This window comes from Solea solea, chromosome 17 (genome assembly GCF_958295425.1).
Source record: "Solea solea chromosome 17, fSolSol10.1, whole genome shotgun sequence".
In the NCBI taxonomy this organism is placed as follows: Eukaryota; Metazoa; Chordata; class Actinopteri; order Pleuronectiformes; family Soleidae; genus Solea; species Solea solea.
Genome location: NC_081150.1, coordinates 8,667,175 through 8,689,833, shown reverse-complemented (window position 1 = coordinate 8,689,833; position 22,659 = coordinate 8,667,175). Strand labels below are relative to the sequence as shown.

The 22,659-nt window shown below is 41.3% G+C and overlaps 1 protein-coding gene across 2 annotated transcripts; it reads right to left on the bottom strand.

The window, feature by feature from the left end:
- Positions 1-7,511: 7,511 nt before the first annotated feature.
- On the bottom strand, positions 7,512-22,616 carry med23 (mediator complex subunit 23). Of its 2 annotated transcripts, XM_058613157.1 has the most exons (31): positions 22,423-22,616; positions 21,886-21,917; positions 21,574-21,661; positions 21,359-21,483; positions 20,983-21,094; positions 20,659-20,757; positions 20,448-20,549; positions 20,276-20,345; positions 20,072-20,184; positions 19,879-19,974; positions 19,099-19,116; positions 15,481-15,687; positions 15,136-15,279; positions 14,870-15,015; positions 14,538-14,783; positions 14,292-14,434; positions 13,107-13,281; positions 12,769-12,932; positions 12,535-12,659; positions 12,237-12,442; positions 11,856-12,036; positions 11,563-11,733; positions 11,192-11,408; positions 10,920-11,029; positions 10,667-10,793; positions 10,290-10,455; positions 10,093-10,165; positions 9,783-9,997; positions 9,578-9,698; positions 8,518-8,649; positions 7,512-8,090 (listed from the first exon to the last, which is right to left on the bottom strand). In XM_058613157.1, exons 1-31 carry the CDS (start codon positions 22,471-22,473, stop codon positions 7,851-7,853), a joined length of 4,215 nt encoding a protein of 1,404 aa, XP_058469140.1. In that variant the 5' UTR covers positions 22,474-22,616; the 3' UTR covers positions 7,512-7,850. The 2 variants fall into 2 exon arrangements, with proteins under 2 accessions (XP_058469140.1, XP_058469141.1); XM_058613158.1 differs by lacking the exon at positions 19,099-19,116 and having other exon boundaries at positions 22,423-22,615.
- Positions 22,617-22,659: the final 43 nt, after the last annotated feature.

The window sequence follows — 22,659 nt, the reverse complement described above, 5'->3', positions numbered from 1 at the left end:
ACATTTGCTCCATTGCTTTAGTTAAAACAAGGGTAACGCACCTAACCTATACATATATATGTATATATACATATATATATATATATATATATATATATATATATATATATATGTGTGTGTATGCAGAGAGAGACAGGTTATACACTTAAAATGATTTGTTGTTTACTTACCAACTGACTGACTGACATGTTACTACAGATTTACAGTCACTTGAGCCTTGAGCTGTGAAAAGTCACCGTCACATCACCGCCGGCTGACAAATTACAATACCATGTTTGTAATGACCTCAATAAACACCTGCTGTGAGGTGAGTGTAACAGTCTGATTTAAGTGAATGCTTTGGGAAGAAATATATAAAAAACCTATTTGATTGTATCTGGATAGTAACTGTGGGAAGTAGGAGCTGCATTGTAAAAAAAACCATAAAGTGTGGTAAAACATTGAGCTGTTTGCACATCACATGAGTCATTCACCCTTTTATGTTTTTCCATACCGCAGCAGAGATGGATTAATGTTACCTCATATGCTGAAAGGGTGTACATCAATACATTGGATGCATATAAACATAGAACATACAGAGTTGTTTTCTCAGTGGAGACAAGCAAGGTTTCAATCAACATCACGATTTCAGGTCAGGTTTGCAAATATAATAACATGGCAGCCTGGTAATGCTCATCACAGACACTTGTGCAGCATTTGTAGTGAGGAATAGACAGAATACATTCCCTAGCTCTAACCCTAACCTTTACCCTAAACCCATTTCTAACCCTAAAACCAAGTCTTCACCCTCAAAAAGCCATTTTAAGGGGTGACAGAACCTAAACCTTTCCTAAAATATCCTCACTCCCTTTATGGTTTATCCGTTTGTTGGTTTTTGCTCTGAAAGATACAGCAAGGTATCTCGTTGACCTAATTCTAACCCTAATCCTCCTTTCAGCTCAATAAACGCCTCTGGAAAGGGCAACCAGAACAGAATGAAGTTTGATTTCACACACTGGGTAGTTCGACAAATCGTACGGGTTCTGATGATTAGTAGTTAGACAACAAAAGAGCTTTGATAGCTCTTGATAGCTTAGACTTTTGAATGCATTGTTTTCGTGTACCAATGAAAGTCAGCGATGAATTTATGTAAACAAATGGATTTTTGTGTCTGGAGTGTGGATTCCTACTCATAGATCTTTCCCAGCAGGCAAACGCATATCTGTAAACATTTCTTACATTATAAGTAACTCAGGGGAGTGTTTTCTTTCCCTCACTGATCAATACACAATTAATTCTCTACTGAACACAAGGACCTGATGACACCAGGTGCTGCCAGTGTGAGTCACTAAATCAACCAGCACTTAAATCTTCAGTAAGAGCAGAGTGGTTTGCTTTTTGTTCCTGAAAGCAGCGTTGACTCTAATGCATCATGCAGCTGTTGTTCATAAATAATCGGAGCTTCTGGGTCGACCTGACCTTTTGTGGAAAGTATGCACGCTAAAGCGCGGCGATCAGTCAGAGATCAGAGTGAAGCTCGTACAAACTGCACCAGTTTCAACATCTTCTAATTAAGACCCTGACAATAAGGTGTAGCCCTTAACGGAAGGATTAAAACATATGTTAAAAAATAAAAATGACTGACACAAGATCAGATTAAAGGGATATATCGAACTTCGGTTTTAGTTCATTAACTACAAATTGAATTTATTTAACTCAGTTAATTGATTTTCCAGCCTGAGGGCAGCCTGGCGTTGGTTAATGGCAGTAAAACATTAGCATCATTTTGCAGACTTAAACGTGTGTGAAATAACCAATTCAATGTTGATTATCCAAGAAGAATAATTAAGATAAAAGTTTTTATACTTTACCAGGTGATGTTCGTGATGTTGCCTGGAAGCTCAGCAAAACCCTACACTTTCCTTTAATGTCAAATATTATATATTAAGTGTTTTTCTGTGGGTGACCGTCCGACTGTGTCGTCACACATAAGGGAAAATAATTCTTGTAATTTTGTGCAGCAGTCAAAAGTGAGCTCCCTCATAGACATTATGTATTACCTAACCCTAAAACCAGGTCTTTAACCCTGGAAAAGATTCCCAGAGAGAGATTCCCAAAATATCCTGGATTTATTTGATTTTTGGTTCTCACAAAGCAACAAAAACAAGAACACACACCAACTTACATCAGATATAAGCTGCTTGTCTAACTGTTGACTCCAAAGCCACAAATAGGTGTTCACTTTTCGATGTTTCCCCTGCTCCAGCACACCTGATTCAGATGAAGGCTCAGATGAAGGAGCCTTCATCTGAATCAGGTGTGCTGGAGCAGGGGAAACATCGAAAAACATACAGGGAACCTGTTGTGTTACTTTATTGTGTCCTTTTATATTTGGTTGTTGCTTTGATATGACATTATTTTATGTGTTCTGTTTCTATCCTTGTACAATATCCTTTCATAAGTAAACAAAAAGAAAAAATACAAAAAATTCAATACATGCAGACCTTCTCTGATCAGACAAACACACCCCACTCACGCTGTGAAATGTTATTCATCGATTATCCAACTGGAGACTGAAGTCGGTGTCACTTTGCTAAGCACACAAGCACTATCCCAACATCTATTGAGGGAAAAAAGCAACTTAACATCATGGCACACACACACACACACACACACAGATTTGGGGATTTTGCAATTTTGGTGTTTGAAAAACTTCATTAAGATTTAACCAAGCAATAAAACTTCCCAACCAAGGCAGTAGCAGACCAGCAGATTCCATGTCCCAGGAGCTAAAATGCTGATTTTCTGTGTGGATTTGTGTGTGTCCAGTCACAAAAAGCTGTCTAATGTGAGTTAAAGCAGAAAATAAAGAAGAGAAAGATTTTATTAGGTGACCCTTTTTTTTTTCAAAGTGACAGAAGTCCATTTGTCTTTGTGTGTCCCCTCTGGTAGCCATTGAGAGCAAGTGTCCATATTTCAGGCAGAGACAGAGGAGTGCACAGAGTGAACCAGGTAACAGAGAGTCACGGAGGATGACGATGTTGTTTTCACTGACGAGGATGAGAACGTTGTCCACACCCTTCATCACAACAATTTCACTTCACCACCTGCCCACACACACACACACACACACACACACACACATGCTTCAAAGTGAATTTAAAAATGGTGCACAGTCACAGAAATGAGTCACCAGCTCTTACATGAGTGAGGACTTTTTGTATCTGCTGAGTAATAACAGGAAATAATACAACATCGATGATTACTCATTACTGTGTTCTTCCAAAATAAAGCTTTTCCCCCCAGAGTCGTCCTTTACATTTAGAATTTCGGATATTAACACTTTTTTTATTTTATTTTATTTTATTTTATTTTTTTTCCGTATGTCTGCACGAAATGATGAACAGTTGTAAAAACAGGAGCTGTAATCAGCTGGAAACAACACCACGCTGCTGGCAATCAGCAGCAGCCACAGCTGCACTGAAATGATAGATGTTACTCTCTGATTTGCATATGCAGAGTTTGCACATATATGCAGTCACAACACAGGATATGCAGCATATTTGACTGAAGCATTAAAAAAAAAAAAAAAAAAAAGATTTCTTCAACAACCTGTATCTGTTTTTCCTCACAGGTTTGCAGTGGATGCAGACTCAGCTGGCAAACACGATACTCTTGTGCACCAATCAGTCCGTCAACTTTTGTTCAAGTCGCTGTGAGCTCTGTCACACACATCACATGTGGCTCCACAATTCTGCAGCCTATATTTATCTCTGTCTCTCCCGTGAACCTTTTAAGGGTCACAAGAGAGGCAATCTCAGCTGTCAATGAGGGAGAGGCACAGAAAGCCTTATCTTCACTAACATTACAATAAGAGAACTTTATTCTGATTTTCATATGTGTTATTACATTTAATTCTCAGTAGGAATGAAGAGCTCCATGACCAAGCAAGATGTGGGTTTTTTTTGTGCTGTTTCATCCTTTATTGACATCTAATACAGAGATAAGAGATGTTGGATGAAGGATCATGCTGAGTCACAGAGGCTACATGAACAGAATATAGATTTTCTCACAGGTAGCTATTGTGTGTGTCCACGTAGCTTATGGATTTTCCCTTAAAAAGAGCAAAGCGTGTTTGTGACCCATCATCTGGTGAGGGACTTAGTGGGAAATCTCAACTGAACGATAAGTGATTATTTCAAGGATTTTTGAAAAAAGTGAATCTGTAAGTGAAGAATCTGGTGACACCTTTCCTTTTCATTTTGCATCGGGTCTTTATTAAGAAGTCTTATCAAAACCTGACATACCCTCTTTGTCCCATTCCATCTGTTTCTGTCCTCCACCGTAATCCAAATGACTGTGCAGCAAATGATAATTACGTCTGTAATTGCTTCCTGTTTGGCACCACTCTACTCTAATAATGCATCCTTCAAACACACACACATGGCTCGTCTACTCGCCTTTGCCAGGGAATGTGATCCTAACTCGATTGTGACTCTGATGCCAGTGCAACAATCATCTGGCAGCCGGGAAACACCTCCTCTTGTCACTTTCTGTCCATTAGTGCTCTGCATTTCTTTTCTTGTCCTCATCCGTCCACCTGCTTTGCCTCCTGTCAAAGAAAGTGAGACTGTCAGCTCACATTCAGAGTGATAGGGTCACCAGATCCTTCTCTCGCTCTCTGTCTCTCTCTCAGAGACAAAGTCAGAAGCGAACAAATGCTGGGGACACTCATTTAACCCAGATGTACCTGGTTACCATGGCAACCGCCGATGAGGAAATGGAGTGTTCGGTCTGTGTTCGTCTCAGAGCTTCTCATTTAGCAATAATTGAATGTGAAGGGGGAAGAATGGAGGCGAGACTAAGTGTGCAAACTGTCTGTGGATTCAGTGTGTGTGTGTGTGTGTGTGGGGGGGGGGGATTACCTTAAAGGGACACATTAAAGACTAAAGATGGAGACAAAGGAAACAAACAATCGCTCTCATGCAAGTAACTTTTCACAATTGTAAATGATATGAAAGTAGTTCACTGTTTCCAGTCATTTTCATTACTATTCAAAAAATAGAGTAATTGAAGTTGCAGGAAAGACTAGATTTGACACATGATAATGTGAATTAAAATGTCAAGACTCTAATTAAAGGCTGGTGTGACAGCCGAAAAAGAAAAGAACATTTCTGTAGCATCGTATCGTTAAGTGGCAAAGGTAGCAGTATTCAAAATGCAAAATCCAGCACAGAGAAGCATACAACAAAGGATCAACAAAGGGAATGCACTGATGTGAAGAAAGAAACGACTGAGCACAAGAGAAAGCAACAACCAAAAGTGAGGATAATGAGGTCGAGCAGGAAGTAAAGTTACTAGAAACAAAACAAGAATAAATCAGGAAAAGACACAGTAAAGGTCAAAATGTAAATTAAGAAAGACACACAATAAAAAACCCACAAACTGTTTCACAAATTAAAGTCAGAACAACTCAAAAGTAAAATAATAAGTTTTGACACTGCCACACATTAACCTGTGTCAAAAACGTCTTAACATCATATGTGTGTTCACTCCTTCAAGGTGAATGACTGTCCTACATTTTCAATGTTATTAATGATACCTTCAATAATCCTTCCAGTGTGTCAGTGTGAAAGAACAGCAGCCATTTTGACAGGAGAATCACAGGTGCAATCAATCAGTTTAATGATGGCTGGGTTCCATTTAGCTTCTTCAGTTTTACGGCGTATAAATGAATTCTATCTAGAATCGATGCTCGATGACACACTGGCTCTGGAAACCAGCCCATCCACAGCTCCTGACCCTCCGTGCGGGAACTAAATTTAGAGCCGTGCTTCCCACGCGGCACGAGCAGAGCTGAGACGGACGCGCACATATGTAACAGCAGCTTTACATGAGCGCGCCGTCCATATCCACACAACCCCTACATGTCGTCACAGTACATTAAGGACCAGAGTTTAACAGGGTGACGCAGGGGCCCCGACCTGACCTACATCCAGGACCTGACAGAGATCATGTGATGACTCGCGCTGACACGGAGAAAATAATAGGGTTAAGGGCCGAGCACAGATGGTGTCACTTGTGATGTGATTACGTCCCAGTTGACCTTGCAAAGGTCAAACTTTAATGAAGAGAAATTACATGAACCGCACTTATAATGTCTCTCTGTGAGGCCGCTGTCTTGTGAAGACACGAGAAAGGATTAAGCGGAATTTGCACAATGGGAATCACAAGAGATGCTCGGGCCTCTGATGTAATTAAGTATTGGCTTACTGTTCATGTCAATTACTTACAGATGACCTGGCGGAGATGTAATTTAATTGAGTGTGGATGAGTGGCAATGATTGATTGTGGGTCTTAACCTCGTTTTTCTTCAATGTAAACACCGGGGTCTCACCAGGACTCCAACACCGTACCGAGGGGGAATAAGGTCACTCTTTTCAGGAAGGGGATGATGGATGCATGTAATGTAATGTAATGCAGAATTACACTCCAGACCCTGTTCGAGTCCTCACCAGGAGGACTTGACTGAGCAGTTTGAGTGGCAGTAAATGATCCCGCAGCATCAGAAAACCCCACAAACAGGCCTTTATGACTGATAGTGTTGACGATTACAGGGCAGAGCCTGCTGAAAACTTCACTTATGCTGCCCCCCAGTGGTTTAACCCTGATGCAGGCGTGCACTGTCCGAGTGTGTCAGTGTGTCACTGGTGGGTGTGGTCACGCATGGTCATGACAGAAGCTGACTTGCCTGCAGGGCATCATTTAAACCCTTCATTGATTCTGCAAGATGAAACAGACTTCATGTTTTTTTTTATTTTTACTCTTTAGAGACTTTTCTTACATAATACAAATTGTATTGTCTGCAGAGAAGCAGCTACTTCAATAAAACGCTGCACATGGCAGAATGAGACTGCAAAACACCATTGTCACTTCAATACCCCCGGTGAACACCCAACGGCACCATTTTAATTATAACCAGAATTTGCTGACCCAACAAATATACCCATAGGATTTGGAATCGAGTTTTGCTCTCATGAGTTTATTGCAATATGTCAAATGGCAAAAATCCCAGACCCAGATACCTGCCAACATGTTAAGTATTCTTGGCTAAAAGCCAAGCCTCTCACCAAATAAATCTGTCTGTTAGGGTGATTTTGAAAGTTTCCTCTGACAGACTCTAAATAATCTGATGAGGCCAACAGAGTCTCTCTCTCTCTCTCTAATGCTTAAGATATAAAATGTATGGGTGGGAGGAGGAAACTGAAGGCAACCAGTGCCTGTTGTTAGGCACAGTGTTCTCAGAAACTGTGCTGTCTAGGTCACACCCTGCTTGAATGTGACTCACCTAAAGAAAAAGTGTTTGTCTAAAGAGTGTGTGTGCCAACACGGTAATCTCTGCAAACATAAAACAGCCTTAAGTTCTCAAGGTAAAACTAAGTGTTTTACAAAAGGAAAGAAAACACAGGCCAACCCACGTTTTTGAAATGTCTTCAAATGGAAGAAAGAAGTATAAAAGCTGAAGCCACAAATACCGAAATCTTTTTTAATGAAGTAGTAATGAAAACATACAATATAAAAATGACTGCAAAAAGAAAAACAATAATAAAAAAAAATACATTATGATGATAATAACAACGCTGTTTCCTTACAGTATGTCACTACTAGACAGGGGTTATCTAAATATATATATATCAGTCCATCTGACTTCTTTTAAAGTTTAAAAATGTATTAACTGATTGACTGTGTAGTAGTTTGGACTGCGTTCATCCATGCTTCAGTTTTCAGGACACACAAGCAGCTCTAAAGGTCACGTGCTCATGATCGATGTCCACGGCCGCGACAGTTTCTGCATTTCCCCCTTCGGCCGCCTACATGGGCGTGTGCGCGTGCTGCGCGGTGGAGGGCGAGGCGGCAGCAGAGGACGACGACAGCGACGTGGGCGGGGGCTGAGGGGTGGAGGAGGAGGGAGGGGCAGACGTGGAGGCGGCGGCTGCGGCGGCTGCGGCGTTGGCGGCGGCTGACGACGAAGTCTCCGCAAGGCTGCTGTGCGTGATGAAGCGCAGACGCAGCTTCATGGCCGGGCGTAAAGTCATGATGATTTTCTCAACCTAGAGAGAGAGAAAGGACACGGATGTTGAAAGAAGGGTCGTGTGATGACACAGGGAGACAAATAGTGATGACACACATCGCAGTCATCTGTGTAGATTCTCATTCAACCAGGTCACGTCATCCAAAACTCATTGACTCAGCAACTGGACTTTGTGACATGCAGAAGTCACAGTGGGCACAACCCACTCTTCACTGAGGTTGGTTTTACCACCAACTTTAAGAACTGAAATACCCTTAATGATGAAATAAATATAAAGTTTTAGAGAAAACATTGAGATACAAGTTCACAGATGTATTATTACTGGAAAACTTCATTTTTAGTATTCTTAGAACAGCTGTTCCTCGTTCAGTTCAGAAAACATGACATGAAAGCCACGAAAACCTGTCTCTCTATTTAAAAACAAAAAGATCTGTACTGAAGCATACCTGCTCCTTCACACTGTCTCCAGTGTACATGTACTTAATGTGGTAAAGGAAGTCACAGATGGGGTCCATGTAGCTGAGGTGTTGGCAGTGTTGGTCGACCGCCTGGAGCATCTCATAGAAGGCCACGCCGATCTGAGACACACACAAACACAAAACAAATACACAACCAGAAAAACTAAGCCCTTGAAATCACATCAAATCGAGCAATAAAATGCAGTTTTATGTTAGTAGTCGACTCCGCGTCTAAAATATAGATTCAGGTTTCATTTAGAAGTGAATAATAAACAAGATTTTCTTTTACACTTGACCGTGGAAACCTTTGACGTTTCAGTTGACTCCTCCACCACGTACGTGTGAATATTGATTTACTTTTACTGTGGATGTGGGTGCATCGTGTCCTCTTGGCCCCAAGAATCCACACTTCTGTTAAAAGCCTTGGCTTTCAATTTGACAGTGCTTTCAAATTCAACAAACAGATCTCAGCTGTCGTTAAGTCAAGCTTTTTTCAACTCGTCTCGTCCCCAAGGTGAAGGACTATCTCCCTCGCAAGGTCTTAAGAGACAGTAATCCATGCTTTTATAACATCTCGGCTGGATTACTGTAATTCTCTGTATGTTGGTGTAGACCAGTCATCTGTCCAGCGTCTCCAGCTGGTCCAGAACGCTGCCACTCACCGTTTAACAGGGATAAAAAGAAGAGAGACAACATCACACCTGTGTTGCACTCTCTCCACTGGCTTCCTATTCATTTTAGGATTGATTTAAAAATGTTATTGTTGGTTTTCAAAGCTTTTCTTTTTCTTCATGCTCCACCCTGAGCTCTGAGGTCTAGCTCAGGCCCACCTCTTCTCCTTGGCCTTCACTTCAGGATAAAAATACTCAACCCAGACACTTCTATGTAGTTTTTACCATTTTACTATTCTATTATGTCACTATTTACTGTTTTACTTCTATTTATATGGATTTTCTGTTTTATATCTATTATGTTGCTGTGCCGTTAAATCTGTAAAGCACTAGAAATAAAGTTGGAAAAAAAGAATCAACAACAGTCGTGTGTGCACCTCCAACATGCATCTCGTCCTCTCCTGCTGGAAGCGCTGCAGGAACGGTCCGACCAGGTGATACACGTAGAGAAGCTGGAATTCTGTCTGGACGATGGGCTTCAGAGTCTCTGATAAGAATCTACACACAAAAACAGACCCATTTATGATGACAATCAAAAATAACGCATTGGGTTGGAAAGCATTGGAAGGAAGACGGTCTTACTTGGGAATCAGAGACATCTGTCCAATGGATGAGTGATGCCAGACGGCGTGTGCCAACGCAAGCACGTAACTGCAGTACATTTCACTGTAGCTCTGGTGGCAGGCTGTGAAATCCAGCAGGGCGAAGGGATAACCAGCCCACTGGGTCTCTGATGTCAGTGCCGGAGAGCCGAGCACAGACACAATGCGGTCATGGAGAACGATCCAGTATGGCTCCTGAGAGAGTAGAGCAGAGGTGGCAAACAAACGTGAATACAGTTTGTGAAATACTAAACCCTGACTGTTAAGATCTTTGCACGCGTTTTCCTCACAGGAAGTGCAGTGATCACAAGGCCAATGGCGTTCATCCAAGCTGTGATGTTCTCTCTGGGAACCAGTGGCTGGCTAAAAGGTAAAAGAAGAAGTTGCTATGTTAATAAATAATTTAAACACACACAATAGTATTTATGACAACTCTCAGAGCTGCTACCTGTTTGAGGAGGACATGCTCTTCTTTGTCTAATCATACCTCTTCAACACAACGTTGAGCAGCGCATTGCCAACCTCCTTCCCCGGCACAGCCAGAGCCATCAGCTCCACACAGGTGACGTGCAGAGCGTGGGCTGCAGGGTTGGGGAACTCGTTGAACCTCCAGTCACAGTTGGGGAAAGGACCTGGTGACTTTCCCGCCATGGGTACGAAAGAGTTAAGGGTAAAAAGGCAGCGACACAGAGACACACATTTTATTTAGGCAACATTTCTAATGTAACGAATTAAGTGACACAAAAACAATTACTGTGCCAGAACATAGTAAATAAATTATTTAGGGACCCCAGAGGTAAGTGATGATGTTACAGAAACAGTGAGAGAGCCATCTACCCGTAGGCTTAGATTAATGAAGGATATTGTCGACCAGGCGTCCAATCAGCTTGCAGTAGTAGGTGTCATCAGGGATCCACACGTTGTCCTCTCTGGCGTTCATACCACACTTCAGATAGGTCTCACTGAGGCACCAGCCTGGTGTACGGTTGTCCTACAAAACAACACCTGTGTAAATAACTGCTGCCAGTAACAACAAATAATGTCATGTATGAAGTGAGACGACGACAACGACGATGACGACGAAACGGGACATGTTCACTTAGTTCTTGCGACGTACTTTCAGAGAAGACATGATGGCGTGCACCAGCTTTCTCTTCAGGTTGGTTCTGTCTCTCAAGTGTCGTTCATAGTAGTGAAGCGTGTTGTACAGGTACGTGACAGGCCGGTCTGCACACAAACACAACAGTAAACACAGATCAGATTACAGACTCTTCTTCCTTCTCCAGTATTACCTGGTATTGTTATTTCTTTTAACAGTAAAATCAACCATCTCTGCCTTTTATGTACATAGCACTATATTTGTATTTCTATATTGACAGCATGATTCACCATGGAACTTGTACAGCCCTCCCAGATGATCCAGCAGTGTTTCTAGCGACTTGGACACAGGAAGAAGCTCCAGGAAGCGGTGAATGACGATGTCAAAGACGGGCAGGAAGCGCAAACACACGTTGCCAAAGTAGATTGGCAGATACTGAGGCTGGAGCTGCATGGGGGGGTTGACTTGGTCTGCAAGACCCTCAAAGTACAACTTCTCTGGGTATTTCTGGCAAGAAAACAAACAAAAAAAAAACTTTTAAATGAAGGCTACATCATTTTAAAATGCTAAAATTATAATTTCATGTTTTCAAATCACATTTGTCTTTCATTCCCATTAAGTGACATTTCATTTCACAGTGTGACTTTGTGACATGTGGTACCTTGTGGTAGCTCATGTGTTTGTTGTGCCAGTCGCTCTGTAGCCAGTGCTCCGGGGAGTTCTCCTTGACAAAATCGTTGACTCGGTTTCTGAAATCGTTGGGTTTCAGCAGTAGCAGCTGGATTATGAAGTAGCAAACCTGAGCCTCGTTGCCCTCATGGCTACGCATCGCCTACAGGAGGAAAAGATGAGCAGCAGATGCTCCATGTTTACCAGGAATGTAAATCAAAGCATCTTATATGTTAGCGTTGTAAACTCAAGATGTTTTTTTTCTATTTTTCAGTTTGTTCTTACCAAACAGAGAATGAGTCTGTCCAGTGTGACTATGTTGTATTTCCAGACCATGTCATTGAGAATTTCAATGCACTTGTTCAGCTGCTGTCCGCCGGCTGAAGTCGAGAACTCATAGACAAGGAAGTCTGCAAATGTGCGCACGTGAGCCACAAGGGCACGAGCCCCAATTCGCTCCAAAACCCTGAGGGACACACAGTCAGGATAAAGTTGTAGGTTGTTATTAGCATGCAGTGCAGGCAGAGGTCAAGTTCTAATGATTCAGGCTATTAAAATTGAAGCAAAGCCAGCACATTTTGGGCTTTTTTGGCACAAGCAGGCATCGTGGAAACACTGCTAAATGTCTCAAGTGATGTTTCTTTGAATATGCATCAAAAATCCCACCTGAAGCCTATCTGGTTGATGTGATCCGTCTCCAGCAGCATCTTCCACAGCAGACAGAGGAAGAGTGGGGGAGAGCCCTGCATGGAGAAGTGGGTGATGATGTCGTTCTCATTGGCCATAGATTTCCACTTCCTGTACTCCTCTTCCACGTTCTTCTTCAGGTTAAAACGAGACTCCTGAGGAACATTGTTTTGCTTGAAGAACGCCTGAAGGAAAGAAAGGGGTTGGAGTCGTTATAGCGTGGTTAAAATTAAATTACTGTTAGAGTTTGTCCACATCCAAATGACCATATATGCACCTGCAGTGGAGCAGGGAAGCAGGACAGAGTGTGTGAAGCCCAGTTATGAGGTGTGAAGTTCATGATGGTCTGGAGAATGTCTTTACACCAAGTCCCGTGGATGGAGTCAGACCCTGTGAAAAAATCTGCATACAGACACAAAGTGACAATTAAACCTACAAATATCTGACAAAAATCTAATTTAACAGCAACATTAAAGAAAGTGTAAAAGAACAAAAAAAAGAGACGAGCTACCAGTGACGTGTGTGGCTCTGGCCAAGGTGAGGATCAGGGCTCGGTTCAGTTCCTCTGACTCAGCTGACAAAACTGTCTTTGGATCATTTAGGAAGCGAGTAAACTGTGGTTGAACTTCTGAACTCCCCAACGCTGTGATCAGGCGCAGAGCTGTACTCTCAACACTGAATACAAATAAAGAGACAATTAAAGACACCAGCTTCTCTCTTTTTCAATCACGTTCAGTTCAACCATACAGAATAAAATTTATTTTTATGTGAACAATCTGTAATCTGTAGAGATGTGAATGGAAGCAACTTGCATGTGTGTGTGTGTGTGTGTGTGTGTGTGTGCATTACCACAGATGCAGCTGATTCTGGTTGGTCAGAGCTACGGCAGCCAGACTGTGCAGATGACTCAGTAGCTGGACTCTGTAGTGTGGCTGGATGTGGTGCATTCTGTAGCTGAACATCTCCAGCAGAGTGTGAAGGATTCCCCACGCGTGACACTTAAACACGTTGGGTAACAATTGGCCTGGACGAAAAGGAAGAGCTGTTTAGCTGGATGCTTCGGAATTTCATTAACAATGTGCATTTTTAATTTAATTTCTCATGCAGAGACATATTATGTTGGAATTTGCCGCAGATCCACAAAACTAACCTGTGGCCAAAATGGCATCTATCAAAGTACCAATGAGCTTGGACATACTAGACACTGAAAATGTGCAGGTGCATAAAAGACAGATTCCTATCTCAAATCTATTCTCATGGTAGGATTAGAGAGGAGATTTAGCCTCTCTCTGCTGAGAGATTAACTGGTTGTCTTTTGAAATGCCTTTTGTGGGTCTCCAAGTCACATTCACACACATACATATGCATACTGACCCTACTCTTTGTGACAGTGATGGAAAAACACTAAATGAACAAAGGGGTTGTTACACTGACAGGTCGCCAGTCTATCACCGGGCCAACACACAGAGACAACCAACCCTTCACTCTCACATTCATACCTACTGTCAGTTTAAAGTGTCCAGTGAACATGAAAACTCCACACAGAACCAGGTTGCAAACCCAGACACAGACTTCCTGCTGTGAGGCAACAGTGCTAGCCACTACTCCAGGATGTTAATTTAATAATAATAAAAAACACTTCCCCTTAAAAACACATTGGACAAAGAAGAGTATTGTTTAAGAACAGACTCTACAGTATAAACAGTATCAGTAGAGTTGCAGTACAACACATCCACATGTACAAGCTTTTTGTGCAGAACCCTATGACAATTAAATACAACTACTATCATTTTAGCAACAAAGACATGAGTATAATTTTATCTCCAATTCATGCTGCTGCAAGTATGTATAACATCCATCAAGTGCTTGCTTCCAAAAAAATTATGTTTATGTGTTTCGGTGCTATACAAATAAAATTTGATTTGCTGTCTGATGGTGATATTTGATCAAATATTACACTTTGTGATTTCTGCATCTGACATAAATTAAACTTTGGGCACATTGGGTATTTCCAGTGAACTGAAATGTACTCACTAATGAATCCTTTGATGCCCAGTGACTCGATCTCCATGTAGACCAACAGTCTGCTGTATGTTTCTACCAGTGCCGGCGCCAGGGCATTGCTGGATTTGGCATGAGCCAACTTTATCACCCGTGTGGCAATGCTGTGGATTAGACTGGAGAGAGGCAGACGGAGACTTACGAAAAGGTAAACAGTGACATTATTTAAATAGTCTTTCAAAACAGTGTCACCGTCCTACCTGCTCCATTTGTTCCTACCTCATTTTTGCGTGTACTGTGAGTGAATCCAGCAGGTTCATAGGCAGTGGTGTTACAGAACCTGACGCCACACAGTTGGTGCCAGGCAGGTTGATCCTCATAGAGCCATTACCATAGATGGTCTCTACTAGGACACCCATAGGCAGAGTGAAGCACTCAGAGTTCGTGCTATAGGCGTTACACAGCAGGGCGATCTTGTAGTCGGACATGCCAAGAGTTTTGTTACGCAGCGACTGCTGGAGAAACCTGACAGAGAGTAGGGACTCAGGTCAGGTCATCAAGCTACACAGGAGGTCTGTATTATTTCACTTATTATTGGGTACGTTACATACTCGTGGTGTAGCTTCAGAGAGTGCGGTATGGGTATCTGTAGTTTGGAATTGTCGCTCTGAGCTTTGCGATTGAGGTGGATCCAGATGCAGGTCATGGCAAATGAATGAGTTGACTGAGGTTTGTTAATGTCAGGAACAGGGATGCACTGAGGAGACGGAGAAAAAAATGCAGATAGATCTGATGGTACTTTCTTTATAAAATGTGAGTCACAAGGAGACTCTCACACAAAACATTAATGATCACATTATTTCCTCTAAATATGCACCTCTTTTTCTGGGTAAAGCAGGTCAAAGAGTTTCATAACAGGCAGGAAGTCAGCCAAGGCGTTCTTCTGAATGCTTCCTGATATGAACTGCAGCAGGACCCACATCAGGTGATCCCTCCCTTTAATCAGACCTCTACCTGCAAGCTGCAAAAAAGAGTTTGTTGATTGAATCAAAACACAACAAACACAATAGCTTTTTACCATATCATCTGCAATCTCCAATAATATTATTAATTACTGATACTACATATTTTTACCTGTATTTCTCAGGAATTTAGAGATGACAGTTATTCAACTTATTTAATATTTACAGTGTTAATGATATGCATTAATAACCAGATGTACCTTTTGATGTAATGACAGCACCATATGCGGGAAGCTTGCAAACTGAAACAAAACAAAGAAGATGAGCTGGGAAGAGAGGTGCTGCCACAGCAGTTGGCTCGTTCCTCCGATGTCGGCGTCAAAGTGTTCCTCTTTCTCTGAGCGCTCCATGGCGTACACCACCAGGTCCACCAGCTGCTCCTCAAGCACTGGGCAACGCTGCTTATGCTGGCAGGGGAGGAGGAGGATTTTAAGGATGAAGAATATTGTGGGCAGGGGAGAGAGAGGAGGTTAAACAGAGAAGGGAGGAAAGACACCCAAGAAGACAGAAAGAAGAGTGAAGAAAACCAGAGATAAAAGGTGGGGAGAAGAAAGAAAGAAAGACAGAGGGAGGGAGAGAACAAGAAGGAAGGTCATCATCAATATACTTCATAAACAACATGTAATCTTAACAGATGCTCAAGCAATTGCTCAAAATTGTACCAGAAAAATGTTTCATCATCCCTGGCATGCAGGACTGAATCTCTATCCTGTCTCTGTCAGCTGGGTAAACCATGTTAATCCCCATTTACCTTTCTATTTTTGTTGCTGTTCTCATAATGTTATGTGGGAGCATGAGCACTCACACATCTCCAGTTAATTGCCATATAGTAATACGAATCTAGCAATAATCAAATCGAAAAAAAGTGAACCAATCACAAAGGACATTTCAAGTTCATGTAGGAAAATGTGAAAGCTGAAATTACACTGGTTTTAGTTGTCCTTCAGTTGGTTTTGGTTGTCCTATGGAATAATATGCTTTTGTCATGATTCCATTGCATCCCAATACTTGGGTCATACAGTATTGTGCAAAAGACATAGGCCACCATTAAATGTGTTGTTTTAGCAATGCCATAATGACCATATCCAGAAAATAGGGGAAAAATGCATGCAGTTTTAAAACAGCTTCTACAGGAGCTCGACTTATTGGCAGCTTGCTAATATGAGACTAACTTTCAGTCACATCATTCTAATCCAAATGCCAATTATCACAGACTTTGAAAGGCATAAAAACAACACCGCTGGTGGTGCCCTGAGACTTTTTTACAGTACTCTATATAGATATGGTATCAATGACTTATTGTGGGAGTGGAATTATGACTTATTTCGAATTGCCATGTAGATGCAATTAGTTTCCATACACAGTAGAACCTGCATGATGAGGGTGGGCATCTGCTCAGAACTAGGAAGTTGACTTTTCAACAAAAGAAAGACAGGGGGAGAAAAGAAAGAGGAAGAATCACTAGAAAATCAGAATAATCGCTAGAAACAGGGGAAGATGAGGATTTTTAGTGAGGGGAGGGCTGGTTAATGAGCTATTAATGTCTTAAAGCCATGTAGTTCAGTGAATGCAGTCCATGATGTAGACTGACTACATTTTCCTGCCTAGGAAATGAAGTTAGCACACCATGTGGAAGACTGTGTCAACATGGCACTATTGCACCAACATGGCATGGCCCCATCAATTGTTGAATTTCCTGATGAAAATCTGACTTCACCCAGGAGTGACAGAGCAGGAGTGAGGATCTCTGCACTGTGGGACCCAGCAGAGTCATGTTCAGAAAACTACGACACAGAGCATAGCAAGGGACTGAACAGCACAACACTGAGCATTACAATATGGAACAGAACAGCACAGCACAGCACAGCACTAAACACCAAACTGAACCAAACATTGCAATACATTCCTGCATGCAGGCTAAAGGGTTTGAGAGAGGTGGGAGGTGGCGTAGTGGAGAAGAAGATGAGGAGGAGCTGTGAGTCTTCTCATCACTTCTCATCTCCTGCCCCCAAAACACATACACTCACACAGAAGGAGAGAGAAGGCCAGAGAGAGAAATAGAGAGGGGTCCAAAAAAGAAATCAACCACAAGCTGCTGTACCTATAATCGTCCAAACACCAGTGTCCTTATCAGGCTGAGGGCCTGGTCTATAATCCCACCTATCTACATCCCAAACACTGGATTTTCTTTACTCATCTGCATCCTTAACAAGCTGAAAACACATCAGCATGCCTACAAGCACAATTTCTACCATGGATTATTTTTGTAAATAATTTCCAGTGAGGCAATAATTGTAATAACTACACTTCTTATGAAACAAATAAAAATGGCATCTGTAAATACCTTGGTATGTCTTATTAACCAACTCAAAAAAATGTGTATACTTGTGTTATAATAATATAAATGTGTTATACTTTGGATAACACTCAACTATTAAAACAATAAAAATAAATCAAACAAACCATTGTGAACAAAGACTGTGAAATACACTCCCACTAGAAAACAATCTGTTGAATCAAAGTTTCGATATTGAAAAAATGTTGCTCTACCTGATCATGTAACACTGAGTAAGTCACTGACATGAGCTCTGGTATGGGCATTTGTGTCAATGTTTTATCTCATTCATAAGAGGAACCACACTTTGTTGTCTTTCATTAATGCGCATCATTAACCAGTGAACATCATGCAATACAAGTCAGAGTTCACTCGTCCAGTCAGACAGTGAATCAGAGAGATCTGAACAAATCACTACAAACACACACATACATCAAAAGACAGTGGCACGACAGTCATTTTGATGATCCACCAACTGTGGACTTCACTTCAACTCAGCACAGTTCACTGCAAATAAAAACCATCACCAAACCAACCTTAATAAAATAATGATCAACAATTTGATGTATTGATTTGTAGACGTTTACTACGTGATTACATGACACATATCGTCTTACTGCCCGAGTCAACACTACTTAGTCCAAAACTGTGAGTTTTGCCCAGGTCAATGGAACAGAGAGCGGCAGCATTGGGTCAAACATGATAGGAGGACCTCACCTAACAACAGGCACAGACCAGACTACATCCATACATGCAGTGCAGCAGGACTTGAAATGTCAACAGCAGGGTTTAAAAAAAGAAAAGAAAGAAGGGCAGTCAGATAACTAGACGGGCACATAGAGTACGTGTATACCATGGCTGGGACTCCTGCACATAGCCAATACACTGACAGCCAAGAGACGATTCAAACGTCATCCGTGTCAGGCAGCTTGATTTATCATTACAGGGTTATAAAATCTATTTTAATGTGTTAAATAAATATTTTCATTTACAAAACCCCTGCACTGTTACAGGCTTAGGGGTGACAACTTGTTATGCCAAAAATATAAATCAACATAGTGATACTGAATATTCATTATGACCATCTGTAGCCTCAATTAATACATTTTATAAGGCTGCATACAAAATGTGACTAGACACAATTTACATGCTGCCAATTCATCCAAGATTATTGTTCCATGAAGAACCTGTATATTCATCAATCTACCTGCTGTTTCCTACCCTTCATGCATTATCTACCTGTCTTTCTGTGTACCTGTTCAGTATTTTTCTGTCCACATCTGTCTCTCTCTATACTCAGTATATCTCTATGAAGCCCTGCTGTGACCATTTCAAGCTCTGGGACATTTCCCTTTACTCGTTTCAAATTTTCTTTTTTATTTTCTTTGTCTGCTTTCCCATTTCTAGGCTTCTAAAAAGCCAAGTGTCCAATGGTTGGGTTAGTCGATAGGTCAGGTGACCACGAAGAGGAACAATGACATACCTGGGCAATGTTCAGAGTCTAGAGAGCGCATGGCAGAGAGACAGACAAAGACAACACAACCAGAGGACAAAAGAGAGAGAAATAAAGACAAAAGGAGAAAGAAACAGAGAAGGAAAAACGGAGAGACAGAGAGAAAAAGTGGTGACTAAGGAGCTAAGTTGTTCACGATCTGTTCAGCACAGTTGGCTTCAACTCAGCCAGTTCAAGCATACAAACTGGATTTTTGTTTTGGTGGTTAAAATATGTACAAAAATCCAATATACTGCATTGATGCTTTGTCTTAACAGCACAATCTGTAGACACACCATGTCAAAGGCTGTGCTCAGCGAGATGGGCTGAGTTGAAACTGTATGAACCCAACAAGGCAAACTAACACCAGTGCATGTGGGTAAAACACACATCATTGGTTTGCATAACATATGGTTTTATACACAGTGACTGTGTTACCAGGGCAACAAGTGTAGAGAGTGGTTGAGGACGAAGAAGAGGAGAAACAAAAAAGAACGATACGAAAAACTGGGTAAAGATAAAACAAAAATAGAAACAGGAGGATAAAATAAAGAATTAACTAATATACAACCAGGATGATAAACAACACAAAGGAGCACTAAAGAAGAGACAAAATTCAAAAAAGAAGCTGAAGCAGAGAGTGTGGGTTTGTAAACATGATAACAAAAAAGGTAAGAGTCAATACAGAGAATGAAAGAAGAATTGTGACAGCAGGTGGAGGTCAGGGTATACTGTGTTAGCAATGGAGCAGAGGTAGAAGGAGAGTTTTACCTGCTTGTTCAGTCCCAACATATTGCACACCATCTCTCTTGAGTACGGCTGTTCTAGCACATAGCGCAGCAAGACGGTCTGTGGCTCAAACAGGTCCTAAATCCATTAAAAGGAAACAAACACACACATTCAAATTGTGACCATTTCTGGGAAAATGTGCATAGGTGTGTGTAGTGTTTAAAGATTATGTTACCTTGTCATAAGGCAGCATTCCTTTCAGGGGAAAGTGAAGAGTAGTGGGGTCTAATTTCCAGGAGTTGCAGATGGCTCCACTGTTATTCACTACAGGTAACAGGCTGCATCGCCCTGTTACACAAAATCACACAACAAATGCCCAAGAGAAACTACATAGGTTTGTATTTGTGTGTCTTTAAGGTTGGTTGTGTGCATTTCTTACCACAGATAGAGTTAATTCTCGCTGTGGGTCTGAAACTGTCCACGAAGTCTGATATCAAACTGCCTAGAAGCTACACACAGGATGGGCAAAACATGCAACAAGAGGGAAAAAGTGTTACATACACAAATACATGTACACACATATACTCAACTGACAAGAAATACACACTTACCCAGTGTGTCAGCTGACCCTCTGGATACAGTTTTCTGATTTCTGTGATGGCAAAGTAGGCTGGCAGGAGACAGGCGTTTCTGTCTAGAATATACTCTACAACCTTAAATAAAACCAAACATTCACAGAGAATAAAATATGAAACAAGTCATTAAGTATGACAACAAATTCCAATAATTTAACATAAAAGTAAAGAACTAATTGACAAGTACCTCTCTTGCAGCCAAAAGCTGCTGGACTATGGCTGAACTGACAGTGGTAGGAATGGTTTGAATTTTATCCAGAACAGGTTTCAGCAGGTCCCGGACACCCTGAATCAAAAACACAAACATACACCAACATATACCTACGCATGTGACAGCAGAAGATGAATCCTGAAGAAATGTTCTCTACAACGATGCAAGTGATGTTTGCAATAAAAACACAAATAGACAAACGGAAATTGTATTTTTCATGTTCATCCTTGAGCTTGTTCATGACTTGTCTCAGCTGTACAAGCATGTGTGAGTGTGTCTATGCAATTGTCTGTTACTGACCTTGTAGTCCACACCACCAATGATCTTGCGGATGAGTTTGAACGTTAATGCCCACAACTGAGTCCTCTCCCACTCCAAACTATCTGAGCTTATCAGAGCTACACACACCATCCTTTAAATGAATGAAAAGATTCATCAGATTAGGGATTAATTAATTAGTTAAAAATAAACAAAAGAAACAATACAAACCATAACAAATGCACAAGATACAAAGAAACAGGTTACAATGCAATTGATGTCACAGAGAAAAAGCAGTCTTAACAGATGTCTTAGACAGATGCTAAACTTGGTATATCTGTCAAGCCCTGTATGTTAATAGATTTGTGTGTGTATTGTATGTATCTATCTTCATTGTTGAATGTGAGTGCATGTGTACCTTGGTGGTAACAGGCTGGTCTCCACAGCCATCGCAAGACAGTCATAGAGAAAGGAGATTCTCTTAGGACTGTGTTGACTGTGAATAAACCGCACTATCCACTGTACACACTGTTCATGAGACTCCTGCAGAGAGACATTGACAATGTTAAAAAAAATCTGGTTAATCAATCATCCTCTGAGCAAATTAGTGTCTGTTCCTCTTTGAGCAGAGACCTGTGGCAGTGTTCCCCAGTATTGTCTGAAGGCCCCGAGACAACTGATCAGTTTAGTCCTCTCATCCTCAGGAGTGTCCATAAACATCCTAAACCACAACAAAGCAGTACATTCAGCCAATGAATTTACTATACAAGCATGAGAAAATAACGACGGCAATTATTGTACATTTTCTGTCATTAGTGTACGTCCTCCTGAAACATAAAATCAGAACAGCAAAAACTAACTGCCATCTTTAACCAGCAAAAATTGGTTAGAAGGAAATGATAAGTCAGTGTTAGGAGGAGTGTGTATGTGTGTGAGCCATTTTACCCAGCAAAGGCCTCTTCTATCATCTCAGTTTTCTGAAAGGAGGAGAAAACAACTTCAACAAAAGAAAAACTTCATTGGGAAAACAAAAAAAAATTAATCAGCATCTTTCTCCCTTATAAACAGAGTCCACATAGAGTTCAGTTGACAGCTCTTGCAGCAACGCAATACATTATTTATAACCGGTGTTCGCGAGTAGTGTCAAGCTCAGGTACATGCATTTGACAGGAGAATGTCTTAGCAAAAACAAAATGCAATTAATTAATTTCAGGCCTTAAGGGCAATTTTAAAAATGTGTAAACAGTGAAAGAATTCTCGAAGCTTCATTGTTGTGAAATATCAATATAATATAATCTCAGATGCTACAGCCTTAGCTAGCGGGATAACGTTATTGCACGTAGAGGCCAATTATGTCCCCATATTTTGGTGAATATTATTTATTTGCAAAGATAACCATAGGACAATGACAAGGGGCTAACGCTGTATGTGGTGCTAACAAGTGTTAGCTTTCAGAACCAGTTTATGGACGTGCAAAATTACCACCACATCTTCAAAGATGCTCTGGAGCTGCGTCTCCATAGAAAGCGCCATGTCTGCATCAAAATAGGGTAAATTATTAGCGATGCATCATACACATAAAAAAAAACCCAGTTACTCCTTTCATTAAGCGAACACACTCCTCTCAAAGAGCTAACTGCTAACGGCGCCGTGAGACGTGCAACACCCAAAACAATCCGGATTCACATTAGTACAGAGACAGAAGCTGCACAGTTCCGC

Excerpts from the sequence above, each read along its gene's own strand:
- med23 (XM_058613157.1), bottom strand. The coding sequence starts at position 22,473 with ATGGCGCTTTCTATGGAGACGCAGCTCCAGAGCATCTTTGAAGATGTG. Across the intron at positions 20,758-20,982 it reads TTGGTGGTGTGGACTACAAG|GGTGTCCGGGACCTGCTGAA; the intron begins GTCAGTAACAGA and ends TTTTTGATTCAG. Across the intron at positions 12,933-13,106 it reads CAGAATCAGCTGCATCTGTG|TGTTGAGAGTACAGCTCTGC; the intron begins GTAATGCACACA and ends ATTTGTATTCAG.